This window comes from Bombyx mandarina, chromosome 11 (genome assembly GCF_030267445.1).
Source record: "Bombyx mandarina strain Sakado chromosome 11, ASM3026744v2".
Lineage (NCBI taxonomy): Eukaryota > Metazoa > Arthropoda > Insecta > Lepidoptera > Bombycidae > Bombyx > Bombyx mandarina.
In genome coordinates this window covers 7830493-7857658 of record NC_143218.1, presented here as the reverse complement: position 1 = coordinate 7857658, position 27166 = coordinate 7830493, and the positions used below count along the sequence as shown (strand labels likewise).

The window sequence follows — 27166 nt, the reverse complement described above, 5'->3', positions numbered from 1 at the left end:
ATACTTCGTTTACTTAATCGTCCGTGAACGGTCACCGGGTTACCTCGTGAGGACACGAAACAGGTTTAATTCCGAAACATTCCGTGTCGATTTGAATTGATTTACAAACCCACTAAAAACCACATATTATGACAGCTGGTTGTTACACGTCAATCAAGTTAGGGTTGTTAAATGGAGAATTTTAAACGGAGGTTAAACACGTTGTAGACACGGACTCTGTGAGGACTGGCATAGTAACATTATCCTGACATTAATTATCGAACTTGCTTATAAATAGTAATAAAAACAATTTAATCGACCGTTTAAAACAGAGCTAGGATTATCTGTGTACCAGAAACATAAGTGCCAGACAAGTGCATTGAACACATGCTAAATTTGTTTAATATTGATAGCATTTGTGGCTGAGAATTGAGTTCGATCCCCATATAACCACTTTACAATAGATTACAATGTTTGTTATATATTTATCTAATCTTACAAATTCTCGATGTTGTTTTGTGATCATTAGTAAATTTAGGATTTATTAAATTCACGAATCTATAGAACCGTGTTGAGAACAACTTTCTTGGAAGCTAGCGCTCAAGGAAAATCCACGTAAGATCCTAGACCACAAAAGCGAGACGATAGTATATCAGAAAAATGCTGAAATTGCATAATGGCAGGTATATTGCATATGCCGAGACTAAATCAGGGCATCTGCGCTGCTTCTATTACGTCCAACGCGAGAAAGGGATTGGGGCATTAGAAATGATATCTTTAGTGAACACACGAATGCTGACTGATGGCTCGTCCCAGATAAAGCTGGTACGGTACTGTGGAGGCTGCTTTTCGCAATGAGGTCGATAACTGATAACGAAAATGACGTAAGATCTAGGATGGTATGATCTTATTTCGAAGGTCAAGGAATCAGCCAACTAAGCGTATGAAATACAGATATTTAACGTTGACAATAATCGTCATCAGAGAGAAGCGAAGTCGTATCTATAGACCTTAAATTATCACATGCTTTCTTCTTAAAAACACCTCAAAATCTTCACCACAGTATGTAACGACTGTGTATTTCGAATTTAAACCGAACTACAAATTTTCTCTTTCCGAACCGCTACACATGAATTTGTCAGAGAAAACATAAGAACAGCGATTTCATTAAAATTCTCGAACGCGTTTCGAACCCGGATACGAGCGAAATAACCATATGTTATGTTAACGTTTACAGTTTGTTTTGACAGTTCACCGCCAAATCTCGTCTTACATATCGCAATTAAACGAAGCTACGTCTTTAACACGTCACAGGGTTAGACAGACACTCTCGTGGCAAATATATCCATGCTTCCATTTTTTTTTCTACCTATTCTAGTAGCCTCGAGCCTAGATTCACCGAATTAGTAGGTGAGCTCACGGGGCTCAAACATGACGACATTGCTAACACTTACCTTAGCAAGAGCAGTGCTTCGCAAAATCTACCACCGGATCGGAACCGCGACCCAATGAGAAGATCGAGCTAGAAACACAGTGGCCTTTGTCTGTGGGTTAATTTACTCGCCGAGCCCTTCGTCGTAAGCGACGGGCTCGACGAGGAAGCTCCCATATCAAATCTCCGTGCTATCGGAAGCAAAGTTAAAAATACACATATTATCTAAAGTCTGCGGGATCGTTACTGAAATAATGATCCCCCAAACTGTAAAACAATCGTATTAACATTTTTTGCCACTATTTTTGTATTAACTTCACCAGTGTATTTGTAGTGAAAAATTCGTGGAGGAACAGGTTCATTTGTTCTTTGCCTAGGTATTTAAGCCGAAGTTAAGAATAGATATTCGTGGTGAAATAATATTTAAACTAATACATCGTTCTGCGGTAACTTCTTTGCATGTTTCTATGTGTTATCTTATTTCCAAACTCATTTAAATGTAGTCGTATTTCGGCGCGTTCTAAATAAACCTTCTAGATGTGCAAGGCTCGAACGAATTGAACTACAAATACATTTGTAGGTAGATCATGTGGGGGTACACGATACAAAATTCTCCAATGTCGATATCTTTTTATTTATCTCTTTCAAAATATAGAAATGTTTTTTTTTTGTAAAGTGATTTAGGTATGTTATAAAGTAGTATTATTTTATTATCTTTTAGTAAATTTTAAGTCATTAATTTCTCTGGTTTTTGTTCGCTATCTACTTATCTACTCACGTGTTGTGTTAATGGTGAAATCTATTTTTTTTCTTTTTTTCTTTACCTATTTTTAATACACGTTAAGGATGTATTGTTTATTTAGTTTCTCAAATCGATAAATTAAAACTTGAAATATGAAACTATGCAGCAGAAACAGTCATTATGGCACGTACATATACGCGCTTCTTCAGAACCTTACTAACAGAGAAAATTGACAAAACTCCGAATATAGCTTTGCAGACGTATAATCCAACCAAACCTTACACACCATTTGAAACTAACTGTTGAATAAAACGAATGCATTCTCCTCGCAAAATTTGACCTGAAATCGTCTTTTACAAACGAACTCCCAAAGTATTTGCAGTAATAACGGATCTATATTGTATCTGGCCCGTACCTTCACGGCACACAGATTTGTTTGACTTGACGCTTACCGTAACTCCACTGATCTCGACCAGATATTGTCGTTAATGGTATCGAAAGCGTGCTTACCGTGATACTGCATATAAAACTGTTTTTATTTTATATATTTGAATGAGATACTGGAAATGGTAATGATTTACTGGTGGCAGGACATCATGTGAGTCGCACGGATAGGTACCACCACCTTATTTCTGCCCTGAAGCAGTAATGCGTTTCGGTTTGAAGGGCGGGGCAGCCGTTGTGCTGTTAAAACTTAGACTTTATAACTCATGTCACAAGATAGGTGGCGGCATTAACTTTGTAGATGTCTATGGGCTCCGGTAGCCACTTAACACCAGGTGGGCCGTGAGCTCGTCCACCCATCTAAGCAATAAAAAAATATAATTCAGTTTTAATTGCACATATTAAATTACAATCGGGAAATTGTGCTTCAGTCTTGTCACTCTCTACGCTAATAAATTGAGAGATTATAAACTTCTCTTCTACGTCATAGCCAAATTGGTTATTTCTCAAAACTTTTGTTTCTACTTCTTCAGTGAGATTATTTTTTGTTAATCATATAAGTGAATTTTAAAATGTTGCTGCTATTTTAGTTATCAGTTCATTTCTTCGTCCAAGCCAAGCTCTTATTGTCTCTATTGACTCTCTTGGACTTTTCTCGCGTAGTCTAAAACAAACGGTGTGACTAAATAACGGGGTTCTGTCACAAGGCGATGGGACGCATTGATCGACGTAGCTGTTTGTCTCCGTTATAGTAATCGTTCCCTTGTCGCTTACGGCGCGGAGAGATTTTCGAAAATTGCTCTAAATTTCAGTACTATAGATTCTTCAAACATTATCTACGGTATTGTCTTAACTTTACCTAGTTATTCTGATAGCATTATCAAACGGAATGAACGGGACATTTTTTATTATCATATTTTAAATTACATTGAGGAGTTTTCGAACCCACAATTCATCTGGTGTTAAGTAATTAGTGAAACCCAAAAAATGATGCTTCCCAACTTGAGACATGAAAGCTGACTCTCAATGCATTACTCATGTAGGCACATAAAATGCCCGCAACTATCAGTGATTAAGCTAATTATGATTTTATTTTTATTGCATTTACTTCTTCACCATGAAACTCATTCCTGTATTATATATTTTAATTACGTATTTCATTAGAAACACTATATCTTTCTGCGGGATTTGAATAGGCATTGAACATTGACATAAAATAGTTTTAAGATTAAATGACATAAGGGTTTTTTTTTATTCTACCAAGACTTCATTTTTAACATGATGTTTCTAGAACGCCAAATGCACGACAACCACACGTTGCGGTCACAAGTACTTACTTCACTATCACCGGAGTATATCTCATGTGAATGTGTGAACAAGTAATGTAAACGCCATGTTGTACGTACGTATTTACTGTTTGCGGTCTGAGAATTTATTTGAGCGAACCGTATTCTGGTTGATGAGTAGAAATCGACGGTATTCTTTTATTATTAGGATTCGCGAATCACAAACATTTCGCACAACGATAGCACAGTATCCTATGCCGGGATTAAGGCATATGATGCTTTTTGTCGTTTGTCGTTTAAACGTGGTGGTAGGACTCTTGTGAGTCCGCATGGGTGGGTACCAACCCCCTGCCTATTTCTGCCGTAAAGCAGTAATGCGTTTCGGTTTGAAGGGTGCGGTAGCTGTTGTAACTATACTGAGACCTTAGAACTTGTATCTCAAGGTGGGTGGCGCATTTACGTTGTAGATGTCTATGGGCTCCAGTAACCACTTAGCGCCAGATGGGCTGTGGAGCTCGTCCACCCATCTAAGCAATAAAAAACACGTATCTACAAATCGACTGGTGGTCTCTGGACTAGAGTGGTGCAGGCAACTAAATTAATATATATAGAATGTAGAAACTTTAGGTCTTGCAGAAACTCATTCAAGATAAAATATGGTTCAAAGAGATGATGAAATTAGAAATTAAATGGGTATACCATTACCATGGAAAATGTTAGGTTATTTGAAATGATTTGAAAAATCGCATACATACATGATGAAATAAGTACAATAAAATGATATCATTAAGTTCAAACCACAATATGGTTAGAAAGTTTCGCCAAAATTCAAGTAGCCGAGGATGCGACCTACATCGCAAAATGGCGTCACATACGAACACACATAGAGGTTAGGTACATCGCAGATACGATATTCAGATTAATTGTAGAATCATTTGACCTACATTACCTTGTAATTTGATGAGGTATATTGTTCTTAATACTTTCATTTCCATACTCACTTTTTATTTAGTGTGACGTGATCGGAATTGTCGTCAAAAAACTAAAATGACACGACGACGTAAGAGTTAAAGTATCCCGGTGTAGAGAGTTAGATTTTCACAGTGAGATCTGAATAATTTGTGCTCTTAGATCGATCAGTAAATTTTGAGCCAGAACGAACATTTGTGAACCGGCAGCTTTTCAGCTTAAAAGCTGCCCGAGGTCTATCAACTCAAGGACAAAGACATTGCAAGTTGTATGTTGTATGCAAGTATACCGGTACGTAAAAAAAAACGACGGTAAGCAAGGACAATTTATTACAAATAACTCGGTCGAACAATAAACTCTTTATTACCCGAAATAAAGTGGTAATTATAATTAACGCGGTTCACTTAGTAATCTCTCTAGGACAACTTCAGCGAACACGCAATGCACAAGCGCGATGCCGCGCGATTACTCTTTGGTCTTAGGCCTCGCACGTAATCTACATTAGCGCTCGGAGCTGTGTCAAAGTGACAAAAACGTCATCTGTCATCTGTCAATTGTCACCGCTCGAACAGCTGCCACTTTTAAAAATACGAAGCACCATCATACTCATGAATGGATTCAAGACCTAGATTATTATGAAGATCGTTACGAAGTAGTAGACCTTTGTGATTAACCCCAATGATTTGGAAATTGGCAGTCACATTAACTACAAGGTTCAGTCACAAACGTTTTGTAACAAAAACAATGATTACTTTGAGCTTAGAATTCCAAAAACAGATTGATGTCCCCTCGTCACATTACAGAATAATTTTCTTCTGAAATGCTCGAAAAATCTCAACATAAAAATGATGTTCAATTCAGCTATCATTGTACGAGTGTATTATTTAAGAATCTTTGTAAAATGAATCATATCAACATTGTATAACAATGTTTATACAACAATTAGACTCTTGTAGAAATTTTGATTACAATGCAGGAATGATATTAAAAGAAATCCGATTTTGCTTAAATTAACATAATAACTGGTAGCAGGACACACCGTAGGTTCCTTGCCTATTTCTTAGCCCTGCGTTTTTCTACCTTCCTGACCTACTCGAATTGACTTGTCTTACCCGGGCAATCGTTGCAAAACAAAATCGAAACTTCGCCCAGTCTCATAAGATGGAATTTACATTGGGGTGTCTAACGTCAGGTGTACTGTGAGCTCGTCTGGCTGTCTTACTGGATTGGTCTTGTAAGCCCGCATGAGTAGGTACCAACACTCTTCCTATATCTGCTATGAAGCAGTAATGCGTTTCAGTTTGAATGGTAGAGAAGCCGTTGTACTATAAAGGTAAGACTGAAAACTCATGTCTCAAGGTGGCGGCATTTTAGTTGTTGTTGTTATTTTTGTTAACACCGGGTGAAGCATGGAAACTTCCATCCATGTAAGCTATAAAAAAAATACAGCGCTAAAGCACTCTCTATTAAAGTTACTTAAACTTTTTTTATTACAAATTAGTTACGACAAGCATTCCCTCTATCTTGAAACATCAAAGAAACGCGCCGAAATATTTTAATGCCGTAAGTGTAACTTAGTTTTTGAGTGAAAAAAACTATTAGTTAAATACTCCATTGTTTGTGTGTGAATAATGTGGGAGCGCAGCGTCACGGTCGTGTCTTGAAACTCGGAGTTCAAGTTTAAGGAGGTCGCCTATCACGTCACATCTAACTTTGTTCGTATTTAGTCTGTGAATTTTTAGATTAATTGTGTACACGGTTGGCGAAATTGGACTTTACTGTATCTGTGCTCTTTACGTTGGTACGTTGGTTACGTTACGTATGGTTTGAATTTGGGTTATTGTTCTTGGATAGGGTTGGTACTCATATATTTTTCTTGATTAGTATGACTTGTTTTAGAAACATTATCTAATTTAAAAATAAAGCTATTTTCAATGCGTTCAATTCTCGCCGCAATGAATACTGGTTGATATTAGGTCTCAATAACGACTATTTCAGTCCACATGTCGCACGCATAAACAGACGTAGGACGATGGTAGCTATCCCTAAGGTATCACCGTACAGAAATCCGAAAAGGAGGAGAATTAACACGTTAATTGCCATATAATTCACCGGTGTCCTGCGTGGCGCACTGATTTACTTATGTCGCTTTCTCTCTTCGATCTTCTTACTAAGGAATATCTAGTAAATTATGGGAAAGACCGAATCCGAAGTAACTGAGAATTAATCTATTCCTAAAACACCCTAAAAGACAAAATATACATTAAAAAACAAAAGAAGGCAAAGTTAGACAGTCCAGGCGCTTAGTAATAGAAATCGACATAAATTTTTTTTATTGCTTCGATGGGTGGACGAATTCACAGCCCACCTGGTGTTAACTGGTTACTGGAGCCCATAGGCATCTACAACGTAAATGCGCCACCCACCTTGAGATATAAGCTCTAAGGTCTCAGTATAGTTACAACGGCTGCCCTATCCTTCAAACCGAAACGCATTACTGCTTCACGGCAGAAATAGGTAGGGCGGTGGTACCTCCTACCCTTGCGGACTCACAAGAGTTCCTACCACCAGTAATATAATTTCATACTTCAGCACGCCGCGTAGGGCACCGGCAACCTGCACGACAATCAAAGGGTTAATTATGAAAACAATACACGATCTTAATCTAATTCAAGATAATACTGTCAAATAAAAGAGAACTGTTGGCTTTAATGGTGCAAATCATTAAAATAACCACAGACTATCGTTCTTATTTGTAAAGAATAATAATACAGTCAAGCAGAGTCCGGTCTCGTCACTAAACGTGTAATTACGTTGTTTCATTAAAATCTCTATGTTCGAATTATGTACACGTATACCACCCAAGAAGCGCGCCAGGCGGCCGCGTAGCTGTCACGATGACAGATCGCCCGCGGGACGTCAACAAACGTCAAATAATTTATGACATGTGTCAATTAATAGTTTTTGTGGTGTAGCAATGAAAGTTGATTAGAGTTGAATAGTTTTGATATTAGTTTTTATTGTTTGATTGCTATGTCCAAGAAGAATGTTCCACAAATTTAACGTGTAGATAGATATCTTTCGAAATAGTTTGATGGATTAAAATTCCATTCATTTCACGTTCCGATTAAGACGGTTGTTGTTATGTTTACCAATAAAACATTATGAATGTTCTTTTTCGACGAAACTGTGTAATGAATTTTAGTATGGAGAAAAAATTAAAATTTTCAATAAAGGTAACCTCCCACTTTGAAGAGTGGATTCCGTTTATATTCATACAAATAAGCCTTCAACCTCATAATCTAGGGTGGTTAAGTCTAGAACAAGAACTAGAGCCAAGAATTTTTCGCTATCATATAAAAAATATAAATCATACCATTTGTTTTATATTCCAATATAAATTGAACTTAAAATAACTGAATGAATATCAGCTCGCAAGAATAAGCGTAACTACCATTGCCTATTTTTATCGCAAAGTAGTAGAGCACATCGGTATCGGTTAGAAGGGGAAAGAAAGGAAAGAAGAAGGGGGGTGGAGGGAAGACTGCTTTATGCATTACATTTTTGAGGTCCGAAAGTCGCTAAAGTTGCAAATGAGCTCTTAGCTCTTCCGCCAGAAAACATAGCCCACTTTATTTTTATACAGGCCATCGTAGTCACTTTTAGTTTTTCTTCTCAATTTTGAAGTAATTGAAAAAGCATTATTCTAATTCAATTAAATAAACGCAGAATTAGATAAAAGTATTGTTTATTGAATAAAAGATACGATGATAGAACAAAATAATCGAAATTACAGATCATGGTAGCACTATGGTTTTCGACTATTTCCCATCATCTGATTACTCGGTACCTTTGTGATCGCTGGATAATTAAGAATAAGATTTTTCTTCAGTCGGCACACAAACGCAACCAGATTTGTCACATTGCAGTTCTTTAGACTGAGCAGGAGTACATGAGCAATCATCGCATACCTTTATATTACCTTTGTCATCGCTACACAGGCAAATACAAGGTTTTCCTTCAGTCGGTATACACAGACATTCCGGTTTATCACATTTGCCATTTTCATCACATTTGCAGTCGTCACAGCGAACGAATTCTCATCTTTCTTGCAAACGCAAATGCGTGACTTTCCTTCAGTTGGTACACAAATGCAACCAGATTTGTCACATTTCAGTTCTTTAGACTGAGCAGGAGTACATGAGCAATCATCGCATACCTTTATATTACCTTTGTCATCGCTACACAGGCAAATACAAGGTTTCCTTCAGTCGGTATACACAGACATTCCGGTTTATCACATTTGCCATTTTCATCACATTTGCAGTCGTCACAGCGAACGAATTTCTCATCTTTCTTGCAAACGCAAATGCATGACTTTCCTTCAGTTGGTACACAAATGCAACCAGATTTGTCACATTTCAGTTCTTTAGACTGACCAGGAGTACATGAGCAATCATCGCATACCTTTATATTACCTTTGTCATCGCTACACAGGCAAATACAAGGTTTCCTTCAGTCGGTATACAGAGACATTCCGGTTTATCACATTTGCCATTTTCATCACACTTGCAGTCGTCACAGCGAAGGAGCTTTCCATCTTTCTTACAAATGCAAATGCATGACTTTCCTTCCGTCGGTACACAAATGCAACCAGATTTGTCACATTTCAGTTCTTTAGACTGAGCAGGGGTACATGAGCAATCATCGCATACCTTTATATTACCTTTGTCATCGCTACACAGACAAATACAAGGTTTTCCTTCAGTCGGTATACAGAGACATTCCGGTTTATCACATTTGCCATTTTCATCACATTTGCAGTCGTCACAGAGAACGAATTTCCCATCTTTCTTGCAAATGCAAATGCATGACTTTCCTTCCGTCGGTACACAAATGCAACCAGATTTGTCACATTTCAGTTCTTTAGACTGAGCAGGGGTACATGAGCTATCATCGCATACTTTTATATTACCTTTGTAATCGCTACACAGACAAATGCAAGGTTTTCCTTCAGTCGCTACACAGAGACATTCCGGCTTATCACATTTGCCATTTTCATCACACTTGCAGTCGTCACAGCGAACGAATTTCCCATCTTTCTTGCAAATGCAAACGCATGGCTTTCCTTCAGTCGGCACACAAACGCAACCAGATCTGTCACATTGCAGTTCTTTAGACTGAGCAGGGGTACATGAGCAATCATTGCATACCTTGATATTACATTGTTTACGTTGATCCTCTTCACTTGTTAAACGCTTACAAATATTCGTTTTGCAGGCCATCTTTTATTGAACTGAAAATTAAAAAATGTAAAGTTAAAATTCTTAGAATACAATTAAATTCAAGCATAAATTATTTTAATTGCTTCCAACAGACAGATGATGTACTCTTATTGAGATATATCTTGTGATCTTATTTTACTCTAGATCTATCTGAGCTCTCTTGGATATGAACGGTCAAAAGAGCCTATAGACATAATAACATGCCATCGAGCTACAGGCATAAGAAAAATATCTTCATTTATCTCTAGTCGTAAATATAATTGAAACGACTTTTCCAATTTAATCTAATAAACGCAAGATTAAACCGTAAGAGTAGGCTTAATTGCGACATTGATATTAGTATTAAAAAAGTAATTACGTTACTTAAGGTCCTAATACACATTCACGAATGACTTCCACGATAATGGAATAATATGGCTTGAAAAGATATTATTATGTAGGTACTATATATCAAGGGGTTCAAGAATATTTGTTTTAAGCGAAATTTTTACAACTTTACAAGAGAGCCATTTAAAAAATAAAATTTGAAAAAAATATCATAACAAAGAAACTTCTACAGCTATTTGAATGAAATAAACTTAATTGAAATTAAATTAAAAACATCGAACTGTTGATGCTAACACCAAATAAAACTTTCCTTTAATTACAAAGATAAATGTTGGGTGAACAGCCTTTCACTCCTATATAATAATATGTAATAAGTGAGTGCCCTCCAGGTCAGTCCAAGAATCTGTCTTTCATCGATTTCAGTTTGAAGAAAAATACAGCGGCTCTCAAACTGAGACTGCGATTTCAAATCACAAACTACCTTTAACGTGTAGGTGAGTTCATGGAGCTCAAACCGGAAGTGTTGCTAACACTAGCCTTAGCAAGAGCAGTGCTTCACAAAATCTACCACCGGATCGGAAACGCGACCCACTGAGAATATTCGGCGAGAAACTCAATGGGCAAAGCCCAACACATAAATAATATGACAGTAAGGAAAACAGTAATATTGAAATTAAATACTAATGAAATTCAAAATATGGTACGGTTATGAAATGTTGTCAATCATTTTCCGATACGGTGTAATAATTTAGAACGACACTTACCGGTTCGACTTGCAGATTGTTGCGATGCTATTAAAACACAATTCGACACGACAATAAGTACTAAAACAATTGATAAGTACCGACAGTTTAAATACACGCGACTTTATCTATCGTGTGCAAAACGCTCGTGCGCAAAGCGATGAGCGCAAACATGATTCATCTGCGCGTACCGTGTGAATACGTTTGTTGTTGTAGTTTATTGATAAGCCACTGATAACTGATTATAATTTAACATTCAATCGATAACTACAAAGATAATTATATCGCATAGGTCCTTTTTAAAATAGTAAATATTTTACAGATGTTATCTTTCGCTCTATACTGTTGCGTCTAGAATAAAAGCACCCTTTTTTTTTATTGCCTGTATAGGCAGACGAGTATACGGCCCACCTGGTGTTAAGTGATTACTGAAGCGCACCCAGTGACATCTTCAACGTAAATGCGCCACCCACCTTGAGAAATAAGTTCTAAGGTTTCTAGTATTGCTACAACGGCTGCCTCTTCAAACCGAAACGCATTACTGCTTCACGGCAGAAATAGGCAGGGTAGTGATACCCACCCGCGCCGACTCACAAGAGGTCCTACCTCTAGTAATTACGCAAATTATTATATAATTTTTGCGGGTTTGATTTTTATTACACGATGTTATTCCTTCACCGTGGAATTCAATCGTGAAATGAAATGTAATTAAATTTTATTCAAATTGAATCAGCGCCATACTCGTTGAATGTCAACACATCGAGCAACGATTTCGGGGAGAGCCCTGAGAAAAACCTCCTTTTAGGCATACCAATTTTTTTTTAAGTTTTTTGACGTCAATGCCTATTTAAGGATGGAAATCATAAAACTAAAAGTCGAAATAATACTATTTTAGTATGGAAATCATAAAACTGAAAGTCGAAATAATACTTGAGTCTTGTCATCAATCGCGTTCCAATGTCGTTTAAAATTACAAATTTTAAATTTACTCATTAAATGATAAGTCAATTTAATTGCTTCTTTTCTAAACTATCAAATGCGTCACTTCTAGTTTAAATTCATATTAAAAATTAACGTGCCAATAATGCGGTTTGATTAGCCACGCGTGGGCGATGGACGCGTTATCCTTGAGAATTTCGGATTCAGAACACTGGTCACACCGGTTACGAAGTATTAAGATCTGTAACATTGCATACCTTGTAGAAAAACGTTATTAATTTAAGTCTAAATTAGGCAGGTATTGTCTAAGTTGTATTAATGGTTAGTTTTAATGTATATTTTTAAATTAAAAATATGTAGGTAGGTTATTTTTAGTAACAGGAAACACCATGTTTTGTATTAAGGAAACAAACTGGCGATTGAAACGGACGGGTAGGTATATTAATTGACATGCACATATGCGCATTACGTGGAAAGTCCGCTGAGCGGACTTTGGACTGGTGGTGCAATAATAAATTTGATGCGCACTGGGGAGAGGTTATATAATAAACAACTGGGAACATAATACGTATGGGCATCTGGCTCCAATTTAGGATTTCTTGTGTTATGGGCACCAGAGACTAATATACATACTTAAATACATTTAAATATAGACATGTTTTTTTTTTATTTATTAAATAAATAAATATTTTACTAACAATCACGCCACGTTAACCGGTCCCGTGATAAGTTCGTAAAGAACTTGTGTTACAGGTACCAGATAACGGATATAAATGTAAGATTTTTATTATACACATACATATATTTAATATACATCCATAACCCTGGAAAAGACATTTATATTTATCATACAAATATCTTCCCTTGGCGGGATTCGAACCCGCGACCCCCTTGTGTAGTGACCATGTCACTTACCACTACACCAGACGGCCGTTAAAAATATATAATTTATACACATAAAATACTGAGATATTATTTTAAGGAAGATTTTTGTTTTGATTTTGTTCTTTTTTTGTTTTGTTGTTGTTGTTTGTTATTCTTTTGTTAATGCACCTACCATGCATTATCTCTGCACCACCCTTTTGTCGACCGGAAAAGAATGCCCATGGCATTAAGTCCGCCTGTGTACAAGTTTTGTTTTGTGCATACAGTAGAAATAAATAAATAAATAAATAAATAAATAAATAAATAAATAAATAAATAAAATAAAGTTACTCTACTGCTGCACTTTTACTCATATTTTCTAAAATTTTCTAATAATTAAAAATTTAGTTTGACTTTTTTACGGCTTGCTCATTTTAATCGTCCTCGCCATCTTCCTTTTCTCTGTCATTCTCTTTTCCCTTTCTTACTGTTTTCTCTCACTCACTCATTAACGTTCCGCTCCACACTATTTTCATACGTTCCATTTTTATTAATCCTACATAGATAATAAACAGCCAAACAAAGAGCAAGCAAGCCGCAAATGTTTGGACGATGCGGGAATCGAACCCACGACCCTCAGCGCAACATTCAGGAATGCTAACTACTAACCACGAAGTAGCGGCCTGCGTATTTGTTTGAAGGCAGGTATTCTCATTATGATACCTATGGTTTTCGATAATAACTTAAAACCAGGTTTCCTTGCTCGTTCTACCAATCAAGAGCGAAAACTAAAATCTATGAAACTAAAAGACGATTTTTGGACTCGGAGCCTTGAGTTAATATAAAATTGATTAATCGCGTTCATTAAACGCCCAATTACGTATTACGTACGTGGAAACATTACAAAAAGTCTTGACTTCAATGATAACAACTTTTACTGAAGCACTTATTTGTATAAATGTAAAAAAAAAAAACACAAAAAGTGAACTACAAAAAAAAAAGCGTTCGTGAAATAATTCAAGTAAGATTTCGTTCGTAAAACGTTAAACGTATTTCGTAATGTCTTTCGTAAAAGTTAATTACGTGATTTACTGTGCGATCGATATCTTTTGAATATTTCCGTGAAGGGCAGATTCAAGTACTGTTTCCAAAGTGATGTGACCACCTCTGTAGATCCCTTGAGACATGAAGATCGAAGTTTCTATATTACGTAACTTATTTAAGCGGACTTATTAAATTATTTAAGTTATTTACCTTCCGGACACGCTGCCGGAGATTACTCAAATCACGTAATTATACAGGTTCGATTTTTAATACGCAATACTGTTCCTTCATCGTGGAATTCGTTAGAGAATACGATTTGAACCAATCCGTATAGTCGCACATCAGGCGTCTGTAATTTTCCTACCTATTGTAGTAACCTCAAGAGGTCATACTAGATTCAGCGAACGAGTAGGTGAGCTCACGGAGCTCTAACCTCAGGAAGTTGCTAACACTAGCCCTAGCAAGAGCAGTGCTTCGCTGAATCTACTACCGGATCGGAAACGCGACCCACCGAGAATATCCGGCGAGAAACTTAGTGGGCTGTGTAAATTCTATCACCTGGAGACATGAATTTTCAATCGCAATTTTGCAAACCGAAACGCATTACTGCTCACGTCAAAAATAAACAGGATCATAGTTACCTCCTAAGAAGCCCTACCGCCAGCGATTTTCAAGTCAATAATGTCTTACGGCTAATTATACTTTATAACGCGATATAATATGGGTCTATGGGCTCCGATAAGCATTTAACACGAGGTGGTTCACTGGTGGTAGAACCTCTTGTGAGTCCGCACGGGTAGGTACCACCGCCCCGCCTATTTCTGCCGTGAAGCAATAATGCGTTTCGGTTTGAAGGGTGGGGCAGCCGTTGTAACTATACTGAGATCTTAGAACTTATATCTCAAGTGTGTGGCGCATTTACGCTGTAGATGTATATGGGCTCCAGTAACCACTTAACACCAGGTGGGCTGTGACCTCATCCATACATATAAGCAATAAAAAAAAAAAAAAAAAAAAAAAAAAAAAAAAAAAAAAAAAAAAAAAAAAAAAAAAAAAAGAGCTTGTCCACCAATGTAATAAAAAAATGGCATTTTCGTTTATATGGCCGTGTATCTGGAAGCATTGCAATGAGAGGCTCGGAGCGAGTCCGCTGAATAGCACAGCATTCCAACACACGTATACACAAACTAAAACGCTTTAAGGTGCAAAGAATGCAATTAGACGTCAATTTTCACGTTCCCAACAGCGGTTAGACGTTTGATATTCCTAGAAATAAATTCACTGAGCATCCAGGAAGATGAGCGATTAAGTCAGCTGCAAACTATGATGTTTATCAACAAACAGGAGTGGGGTCCGGCGCGTTTGTAAAATGGCCAATATAGAAGTTTAGACGCAACGGAGGCATTCAAAAAATTACACTTTTATAATCTACTGTAAATTGTACTATTGGATAATTACTTCGGATATTTACTAGATTAAAAAAGTTCTTCGTTGATAAGGGCACTTAGCAAGAGGAAATGATGGAATCGTATGTCGTCGGTGCCGGAAGACATATGGCACGATGGACCGATGACATGGTCAGGACGCGGGGAGGAATTGGATGAGAATCGCGGACGATCCAATATTAAGGTATAAAAAGGAGAAACCTATGCCCAGCAGTGGGTATCAATGGGCTGAAAATTATTATAATAATAACTGTGGCTCCAATATTGTAGTCTAGGGGCAGAATTAATAGGAGCAGAAATAATGAATTACTAGAAACACTACATTATAAAACTACTAATTTACGCATGAAAAAATAAACCAAGAAGACTTATCACACTTTATATACATACCTAAATACCTATGATACATGCAACTTTTTGGATATACTAATCAGATATTTACTGTAAAACGACTTATCACTAGTATAAAACAAAGTCGCTTTCTCTGTCCCTATATCTGTCCCTATGTATGCTTAAATCTTTAAAGCTACGCAACGGATTTTGATGCGGTTTTTTTTAATAGATAGAGTGATTGAAGAGGAAGGTTTATATGTATAATAACAACCAGTAAATAGTGGAGAAATCAATAATAAATTACAGTTTCCGAAGCGAAGCGAGGACGGGTCGGTAGTTATTAATAAATTCATATCGACGCTTGAAAGGCAAACGTGACTAAGCGACAATAACTGCTTTGTATATAAATGATAGTCAATAACCATATTCGATGTGCAAAAAATATATATTTCTAGGTCTATTAAAATCATTTCAATCCTACAGCTACTAGCTAGATTCTACTACAGCTAGATTCGTTAAAATATTTTTTTTTAGGTATTTCAACTTTAAATTAGTCTACTGTAAAGTTCACGCATTGTCGCTTAGTCATGTTTGCCTTTCAATCGTCGATATGCTTTTTTTTTAAACGACTTCTTTTATTTTATTATCTGGTGCATAGACATACTAATCACAATAAAACAGAAACAATCTGTAAATTCTTACTTAGATTTTGTTCAATAGTAAAGCACTCAACAATTTTATTTATTCTATTACAAAACTACCTTGCTCTAAAATATAAAAAAAAAACATTCCAATCATTATGACAAATAAGCGTAAGAAAGAAAATCAACAAATAACAACAGAAAACAAGTCGTAACAACAAATATTTAGTCGGACCTCGGCCTCATTATGAGACCTTCTTACGCCCGTCTTCGGATGACGCGAACTCATTCATGGCTAACACTGACGTTACATACACAAGCAGAGGAACATACATTTCAACAAGAGAACAATTTATTTATGCTATCCATAACTGTACACATATAACACCCAAATAATAAATTTAGGAATGTTTAGCAACATGGTAATATAAAACATACTAATAAACAATATAATATAACATAACATAGAAACTGAAATTATATGTGAGAAAATGATGCTATGAATCACAACAACATGAGTTTGAAGTCAAAGTCGTGGCCTAAAGGATAAGACGTCCGGTGCATTCGTGTTGAGCGATGCATCGGTGTTCGAATCCCAGGCGGGTACCAATTATTCTAATGAAATACGTACTAATAAAAAATGTTCACGATTGACTTCCACGGTGAAGGAACAACATCGTGTAATAAAAATCAAACCCGCAAAATTCTACTTTGCGTTTTCGATCCGATGGTAGATTCTGCGAAGCACTTTTTACTGGTGATAGGGTTACTATTTTTGATCGAAGGTGGTAGGGCCTCTTGTGAGGCCGCACCACCCTACTTATTTCTGCCGAGAAGCAGTAATGCGTTTCGGTTTGAAGGGTGGGGCAGCCGTTGTAACTGTACTGAGGCCTTAGAACTCATATCTTAAGGTGGGTGGCGGCATTTATTTTGTAGATGTCTATGGGCTCCGGTAAACACTTAACACTAGGTGGGCTGTGAGCTCGTTCACCCATCTTTGCAATAAAAAATTAAATAAAAAAAACCCTCAGTAATGAGGAAAGCAACACGAGGAGTAGGAGCAACATAGTTTGCAATCGTAGAGCTTATAAAATGGGAATGCAAGTTTTTCTTCAACATCGAAAGCTTTGAATTCGTCATCCTTTTTATCATTACGTTACTGCTATCTTTCTCTGGTGTCAAGGTTTACTGTTAGGTGTTATGTGTAAGACAATATAAACCCACTCTTAGTTTTTCATTACGGCGCCTGTTCGTCTCCGAGACGGAGATCGGAATCAGAAAACTCGCTTGACCTTATGCTGGGCATCACAACCACCGACGGTTGTACTGTCGGATCCGATTTCATGAAGCAATTATCCGATACTTTAAAAAATCTGCAAGGATTGAGAAATGAGTGCATGCCCACTATTGACTTCTTTTCTCAAATGTTTTTCTATTGGTGTTACCTGTACCACTTATACATAAACATTGTTTATTAAGCCACAATATCGTGACACGCGCTGGTAACAGGTATGCGGAAGAAGGCCCAGAAGAAAAGTCCAATGCGTTGGTCGGAGCAGATACTCTCCACTCTCCACACTTCAGTCCACGTTGCTATCCACACAGCAGAGGAGAGGCAGGAGTGGCGTAGGATAATCGAGGAGAAAGTTATTGGAGGAGGCCACGACCCTTAGTATTGAGTGACATAAATCCTTATTCGACGATGACAAGCTTTCAGTCAAATGATGGAATTATAATTTTATCAGCTAATTAACGTACGGAAAGGCTTGCAACAAAACACCTGCTTGCTACAAAATCTCTCACATTCAACTTGGTAATCATCACATGATCTGAATTTTGAAAATGTCTCTCTGAATACATATGCTATTTGCCGGATCTTCTCTGTGTGTTGCGATTCCAATGCGGTGGTAAGTTCTGCGAAGCTCTGCTTTCGCTAGGGCTAGTGTTAGTAAATTCTCTCAGGTTGAGCCCGTGAGCTCACCTACCCGTCTGGACGTAGCTGGAATAGCCCCTTAGGCTACCGGTGACTGGCTAGGAGAAAGAAAGCCATTTGAAATCGGGCCATTATCTATTATTTGCTCTATTTTCGTCAGCAGCGTTTCTATGAGCTCCATTTTTATTAATAGAATCGGAAAAGTCTGTAATAGCCGAAGTCCTCTGCAGTACTTCAAATACTCCAAAGCTATCTATGTATTTTGCATTTCCTGGGCAAAAGTTCTGTTTGCAAATGATCTTCCTTTCAGTGATGTAGTATTTTCTTCAGGTTTCGTGAATCATAGATAATTTAATTAATCATAAACTAAGTTTACTTCTACGTACGCTGTCGTAAGTGACCATAAAAACTGTAAAGTAAAAGTAGTTTTAATTATATCGGTGTAGTGTTGATTTTCTGAATAATTAAAAAAAAACATTTACTAAAAATTTCTTTTTCCTATTTTTCAGGTAACTATTCTTGGGTGAAACTTCATTTGTGCAGGTTTACTGTATGCCTGTATACCACAATCCTGCATAAAATTAACACATTGGCTGCGGCAAGTAAAATTATAAATACTCATCTGGCACACGATACTTCCATAAGTGCGTAGTGGTCTTACTTTATATAACTATAACAACTTTGGTGTCAAACTCTTACTAGCACCTGAAACAGTCAGTTCGCACCAGCTAAAAGTACAGCGGTGGGTCGATATGGGACTCTTCAGCAATGAAGGTATATTAACATTCGAGTGGGCTGCGTATAAAAGCGTCCAACTTCAAGTCTCGCTATAGACGGCGGCATTCATTTCGTAGTGTCTACAAGTCGAAGCAGGGTGAGATTAGGTTGAAGTGTCAGTATACTGCCTTCAGAAGCGCTTGTTGAGAACGAGAGCGAGAACTGGAAGAACAGTTTCTCGGCAGAAATATTTATGATAATTGTGTATTCACGTCATACCAACAATAAACTTTCATTTATTTATAATATTACATTCATATATGCCAGCTACAAATTTATAAGCTGTAATGTACTTTATGTTTTTTTTATTATAGTGCAGGATTTTCTTTAGTTTCCGCGAGTTATAGACATAATTATTAAAAAAAACCCTATTTATATGATTAGCAAACAATTAATTAATATATATGTTTTTAATATTACTATCAATAAATTTAACCATTTTAATTTTACATTTACAATAAAAAAGTGTATTTAGTTAAAAGTAATGTTCAATAATTAATAATCACGCAATTCACGGAATCAACATCTTGTTTGATTTTTTCCAGAATACAATCGTTTTTACACAACGATGCATTAATACACGGACTGTTTATTTTCCTAAATCTGCCATTTCCTTGTGTAAACTACGCTTCCACCAAACAGGAAATAACACACATACTGCAGTAGTTTACTTAATTCTGTACCGATTTACTTAAAATTCCATTTTTACAATTTAGGTGCGTGCCCACTACACGCTTTTTCACGACTACCTTAAGCTTTACTTTTTTCCACCGAAGCCGATAGCCTTTAGAAGTTATGCTAGCGTCACCGAGCGAGTAGGTGAGCTTACGGGGCTCTAACACTAACACTAAGCTCTAACACTAGCTCTAGCAAGAACAGTGCTTCGCAGAATCCACCAAACCACCGGATCGGAAACAATACCCACTGAGAAGATCCGGTGAGAAACTCAGTGGGCTGTGTCTGTAGGTTAATTTACTTGCCGAACCGGTGACCGGTGCTTGAGGTATCTAAAAGCACCGTTAGTGGATCGGGAGGATCCGAAATTACGTGCTCAGGGCGACGTTGACTTTACCATTCAGTCCGCAGGATTGGGTATGGTCCGTTCTTTACTTCGTTCTCCGCCGTTATTAGTATGCCAACATTTTATATTATAGTTATTTTACAACAAACCTTACATTTATCTGGTTTTTGATTTCCGATAATTTCAGATCTAACCTACCTCGCCAAGGATCTAGTAAAGTAACTGTTTACCTCAGCAAAACAGACAATAACACGCCCCAAGTTCGATCTATGAGTCACGCGTGCCTTTGCTCATCGTCGTGAGGTGAGATGAAAGCAAGATTATGCTTACAAATTGCTTTAACTAAAAAGCGGATTGCTTATTTTAGTGTGCTTTTTTATAGCTTGACATTTTGCGTGTTCGTTTAGTACTTATCTTCTGATTTTAAACAAACTTCCTAGTGAGTTGTTTGATTGAATTTCGAGAATAATTGAATGAATAAATGTAAAGACAGTAAAAGCTCTGTATTATCCGCATATATTCTTTCCGTAACTATGCCGCGAATAAAGATACCGTGAGTATGGAAAACGCGTTTATAAAGGATATTCGATTGGATACCTACATATTGGAATCCTTTTTATGAATATGTTATTTACCGATTGGATTCGCGAATAAATAAATCTTTAGCCGCGAATATAGGAATAGGAATGTGGTGACATTTTTTAATCCGCGAATAATGAAAAGGCGAATGAAGGAAACGCGAATAAGGAGTATTCTCGTCTGACTTTGGCGTCACAAAAAAACAAAAGGTGAAGTTGCGGCTTAGCCTTCAATTAGTTTCTGTAACTATGTTTGAGAGGTTTCTGTCATGCTCCCAGGTCACGTCGTGAGGTCGTGATGAAAGTAAGATTCTCCGGTTCCCATAACGACTTCGCTGCTTTAGTTAATTTAATGACAGACAAAGTAGCTTCTAAATTTATGTAACGCATTTGTTAGAGTGCGTCCTGCAATAATAATCCATAAAACAAAACAAAAAAAACGAAGTGAAAACTTATTTATTATCGCCGTTTTTGATGCTGGATGAAACGAAAAGGCGACACTGAAAAGAGTATTTTTTTTCTACCTATGCTGATAGCCTTGAGAGGCTATTCAGCTTCGCCCTAACGTTTGTAGGTGAGCTCATTTTTTTTCTACCTATGCTGATAGCCTTGAGAGGCTATTCAGCTTCGCCCTAACGTTTGTAGGTGAGCTCACGGGGCTCAAACCGGAGAGTTGCTAACACTGACACTAGCAAGAGCAGTGCTTCGCAGAATCTACCACCGGATCAGAAACGCGACCCACTGAGAAGATCCGGCGAGAAACTCAGTGGGCTGTGTCTGTGGGTTAATTCGCTCGTCGAGGCCTTCGTCGCAAGCGACGGGTTCGACGAGGACGGTGACCGGTGCTTGTGGTGCCTAAAATCACCGTTAATGGATCAGGAGGATCCGTAATGACGTGCTTTGGGCGACGTCGACGGTTTACCATTCGGTCTACTGGGTCGGGTATGCAGTTTCCAGCGGCCACGATGAGAGGGTCCTCATGTCGTGCCGCCTTCTTAAAATGGCGCACTGAAAAGAGACAATCATATAAATCTATAGGATATAGCTTGCGAGCGATTGAGATAGAATACTCCTGAATGTGTCGCTTCTACTGCGTATAGACTGTGTGTGAATGGATTTTTTTTTTCAATATCACACACACCCTATACTAATACAAATTTACTTTTTGCTAATTTCGGAGCTTATAATAAGCGCGGGTAGCACCACCAGGAAACATGATTGTTTATCGCTACAAAAAATAAAGATGTCAGTGCCAGTCTATTAAATCCGATTACAATTTCAAAAACATCAATCATATCACGGATATCCCATATAATGTGTCTATCTATTCCTTAATAAATCACAAACAAAAATCAACATTCAATAGTGAATTTCCTGTCAATATTCACACATAAAACATGTCGCATTGTCTTTGTGAAACTGAGCGCATCGTGACACAGCCATGTTAAGAATGGGAATGTTCCACTTTAATATCAAAAATGTAGAACATTGCGGAACAAATGCAGATTTAGTTTATTGAATAGACAAAACACCGGATGACCTTACCAGTACTCTCGGAAGATTCTCTATAAATTATCAACGTGAATCTAGAACGTAATAATTTTTTTAAGGAATTTTATGACCTGGTAACTAAGACCTTTACGTCAAGTCTTATCTTCATCTATATGTTTATTTTTATTAAAAATGATAATATGAAATGAAATGAGATGAGATAAGATGATATGATATGAAATATAATCTCAGTAAAATGGTGGTCATTTACTGAGACTAGCACGTAAAAGTCCAGTTAATTGAAAAGATAAAATATCATTACCCGTTTTTTTTTCAGTACCAAAGTTGGTTGCTTGCAATGCCATTGATAAAAATCCTCAAAACATAGAAAACACAGAAAATCTGCTTTAAAAAAATTGGAACGAAACGAAATGTTTTTTTTTATTTGAAATGGAATGAAATACGATGAAATGAAATAATTTCCCAGTAAAATTTGTTGTTGTTGTTTGTTGGACCCAGGAATCCACATCCAGCGACCTTGTTTTATTTTCCCAAACCTTTGCACTTATACAGATGCTAAACCTTTAATAGGCCTCCATTATTACACGCTTAAATTTGTAAAATCACTAATATTAAAAAATAAAACCATTCTCACAACTTCGGTCATCGGGCTCCCGCCAAAAAGCCACAGACACTACACTACCGATTACTTCGAAACCAATTCAATTTTGAGGCTTAAATTAAGAATTAGATATAATTACGTAATAAAATTGAATTAGGCAGCACGACGCTAATATCCATGATTTAGCCAATTACGATTTTTTCAAATAAAGCTTACGTCATATCTTTCTAAGTTGCCACAATTTGTTTTACGTCGCACTTCTTAGAGCATATTTTCTTATCCCTTTACATGTCTCATACGTCCTTTTGATTCTTGAACAGTTTCAATTTCTCAACAGCGAATTCCACGATTTAGAATTCGAATTTCGAATCTTATCGTAATAATACCCTAATTCAAAATGTAGTTCGGTTGTGCTAGGCCGCGCTCGCCCACGCTCTGTGCCCGCCGTGGCCGCCGAAACGCAAACCTTATGGTTATGTTAATGCGATACGGTTAGCTGTTTTGAAATCGAAAGTGGACTGTGTAACGTGAACGAAATCTTTTTCTCGTACAATCGAGCGCGCTGTTTAAATTTTGAATTTTGAATTTAGAACATTCGTTCCAGAGATAACGACTACCAGAGGGAGCACAACCTATCCGATTATTTTTTTTGGAAAATTGTACAAGTATACGTTTATTAAATTCGAACATAAAAAATAAAGGTCAAATATATGATGCCTTTAACAAAGGTCAAGGGTCACAAAGGAAATAATAATAATGAAGCCATAGAAACGGTCAAAACCCTTTAGTTTTAAATGATTCGAAATAAAAGAATATTATATTGTAAGAAGCATGTTACAATTTATTTTAATAAGATACACAAAGCTTTTGTGCTTGTGTGTACAAGTCTATTTATGAAATAGACTATTAATGCTTAAGCCTGGCTCAGATGTAACTTAGCATAATCTATTACAAATAATCGTTTTAAGTGTGGGCCCAAAATGATTTCACTGATACATAACAATTTGAGAGATATTGATTTAAATTATACAATTTATCATTTCTTTCATGACATCACCGCATAGTATAACGAATTTATGCGTAATATAAATGATTAGAGATTAAAGATTAAAGTCGGGGACCTAACAACTAAAGGGCAACTACTTCGCGATTGAGTCTGCTCACCGGTCCTGTCAGTTTCTACCGTGAAGCAGTCATGTACTCTGATTCGAAGGGTGGAGCAGCATTTATTCATATGAGACTCCAACTTCGAGCCCAGGTGACCGTCAATGGATTTCAATAGCCACTTTATACCACACGGGCAATTTGCTCTTTCACGCACCTACGTAATCATCTACTTCTTGTCCTTTTCCCACATTAGATGGAATCGGCGCTGCATCTCCACTTATCAAGCTGCTCATAGGGAGTTGGCATAATGACCTGTCTCACGTCAACCCTCGGTCAAAACCCGGATTCTATCTCCAGCAGTATAACCATTGTAATTTGTCATAGACAGGGTATTTGCTGTTTCTTTTTTAGTTGTTTCTTTTACTTCATCCGTTTTCGGTTCTGCGCTTTGCATTTTATTCATCACCATAATCATCATCATTGTCAGCCTAAAACAATCCACTGCTGGACATAGGCCTCTGCAAATACACGCCACTAAGCACGATCCTCGGCGTCTCACATCCAGACCTTTCCAGCCACCCTTCATAGATCATCACTCCACTGAGCCTGAAGGCGTTCTGCACTGCGCTTGCCAATACCTAGGTCTCTACTCAAGAACACGTTTACCCCAACGCGTATCGGTTTTCCAGCTAATATGGCCAGACCAGCATTTTATTATTAAAAAAATAAGTACTATTATAAGCTAACAATGAAATTTAGATAAAGCACACGAGGAAGGTCGTTACGGTCAATAAGTTGGTGGTAGGACCACTTTTGAGTTCGTGCGGGTAGGTACCACTACCCTGCCTATTTCTGCCGTGAAGCAGTAATGCGTTTCGGTTTGAAAGGCGGGGCAGCCATTGTAACTACACTGACACTTTAGAACTGATATCTCAAGGTGGGCAGCGCATTTACGTCGTAGATGTCTATGGGCTCCAGTAACTACGTAACAGCAGCTGGACTGTGAGCTCGTCCACCCATCTAAGCAATACATAAAAAAAGGTTCATTAAATATTTCTGAAACCATAAAAAACCTCTAAATATCGTTCATATCTGTTCGCTAATACAAACAACGTCACTCGGTCAGTGAAAGTGCACAGATCCTAAGATCATTGTCTCGCAGACATTACGTGTGGTATTACAACAGAGTTTACCGGTCAATAATACTTTTTTTTTTATTGTCAATAATACATTTTTTTACTATTACCCAGAACCCATAGGCGTCAAAAACGTAAATGCCACCACCCATTTTGAGACGGAGGTCGTGCATGGACAGAAAAATTTATCTGCTCTGTGAGCTTCTAAAGAAAGCACTGACTTACGCCCATAGATACTCTGCGAACGATTTCGATATCCCATCCATGTGGTACCTGTGCAGGCATCATGTGAGACCACGCCGGTAGGTATCACAAGAGAGCGCCCTCAATCCAGTGATGTTGTTAGTTGGAGTTTCTAGGGCTTGGACTCTACCAGCTGGAAACAGGACGGCTCATTGATGATCACATTTGGCAACCTTACAAACTTCTGTTTACATTTGGACTATCATTAAGATACGCTTCGTCGCTACCACTAATACTTAACCTTCCTTTTTACTGTCAGTAAGTAGCTCTGCTACATTCTCAGTAAACTAATATCACTGTCCTGCTTATTTTTTCGGTGAAATAATAAACGATCCATTTTGAAAAGTATGGCATCTGTTAATTAAATTTCATTGACAGCTCCACTTACTACTCAGAGGTGGGAGACAGAATTCACCTCTTTGTGTTAATCCGTTAACATCAGGTGGGCTGTGAGCTCGATGTTTTACTGGTAGTATGACCTCTTGTGAGTCCGCACGGGTAGGTACCACCACCCCGCCTATTTCTGCCGTGAAGCAGTAATGCGTTTCTTTTTGAATGGTGGGGCAGCCGTTGTAACTATACTGAGACCTTAGAACTTATATCTCGAGGTGGGTGGCGCATTTACGTTGTCGATATCTATGAGCTCCAGTAACCACTTAACACCAGGTGGGCTGTGAGCTCGTCCACCCATCTAAGCAATGAAAAAAAGCTAATTAAAAAAGAATTAGTGCGAATAGCTTTTACAGCTCGGTTACTAAAGGTCGGAATCGTGACAGAATCATTGCGAGTATTTAATCTTCACTCGGCACAAACAAGGTTAATCTGCCACCATTAATAAAGTTCCATGGGATTCGCAATCCATTCATGGACACCATCGAACCATATGAAGCAATGTTACGTCAGTTGGTACGTACGGTTGCACGGTACAAAACTAGACTGGTAATAGATTAGGTAGTATCTAGTATACTAGTAAGAAAAAATATGTATATACACTCAAACTCTTTGTAAATAATCTATATATATAAAAATGAATTGCTGTTCGTTAGTCTCGCTATAACTCAAGAACGGCTGGACCGATTTGGCTAATTTTGATCTTGAATTATTTGTGGAAACCCAGAGAAGGTTTGAAAAGTAGATAAATATGAAAATGCTCGGAATTAAATAAAAATAACAATTTTGTTTTTCCTTCTATCGGACGGATTCCTTTTGTTTGTTTTAAGTTTATTTAATACAGAAGTTTAGGTCTTTTATTTATCGATTGAGGCACTACGAAGTCTGCCGGGTCAGCTAGTTTATAATATTTTTTTTTATTTTTATTTATTATCGATGAATATTTGCTCTTAACATACCAGGTGTTGTCTGGAACTTATAATGTAAACACCGCAACATTAATTCCTATAATATAAGTATACACTTGCAATATGGTAGTGTCCCCGGGCTTATATGGGGCGTTTTAGTTCAAATTAATATATTCTACGATTTTATTACACGATCTTATCATTTTATCGTTTAGTATTTTTTTTCTATTTTATCAGCCCACAGACGTGCACTGCTGGACATAGGGCTATCCCAAGCCGCGCCACAAAACACGGTCCTGCGCCGCTTGCATCCAGCGGATCCCCGCGAACCTGAATAGGTCGTCAGTTCTTTTTTTTTTATTGCTTAGATGGGTGGACGAGCTCACAGCCCACCTGATGTTAAGTGGTTACTGGAGCCCATAGATATCTACAACTTAAATGCGCTATTAACTATTATTAAATTATTTAATGTTTAGTAATTATTATG

General features: G+C 37.3%; 2 protein-coding genes across 2 annotated transcripts in view; one reads left to right on the top strand and one right to left on the bottom strand.

The window, feature by feature from the left end:
- Positions 1 to 27166, top strand: part of LOC114242199 (uncharacterized) — a 128501-nt gene that overhangs the window by 26594 nt on the left and 74741 nt on the right. The window lies entirely within an intron of this gene.
- On the bottom strand, positions 8596 to 11281 carry LOC114242198 (uncharacterized). The gene is given in 5 exon segments (XM_028173269.2): positions 8596 to 8951; positions 8954 to 9112; positions 9115 to 9360; positions 9363 to 10148; positions 11229 to 11281. Coding segments are annotated over 4 exon segments (1410 nt in total). The 5' UTR covers positions 10138 to 10148; positions 11229 to 11281; the 3' UTR covers positions 8596 to 8721.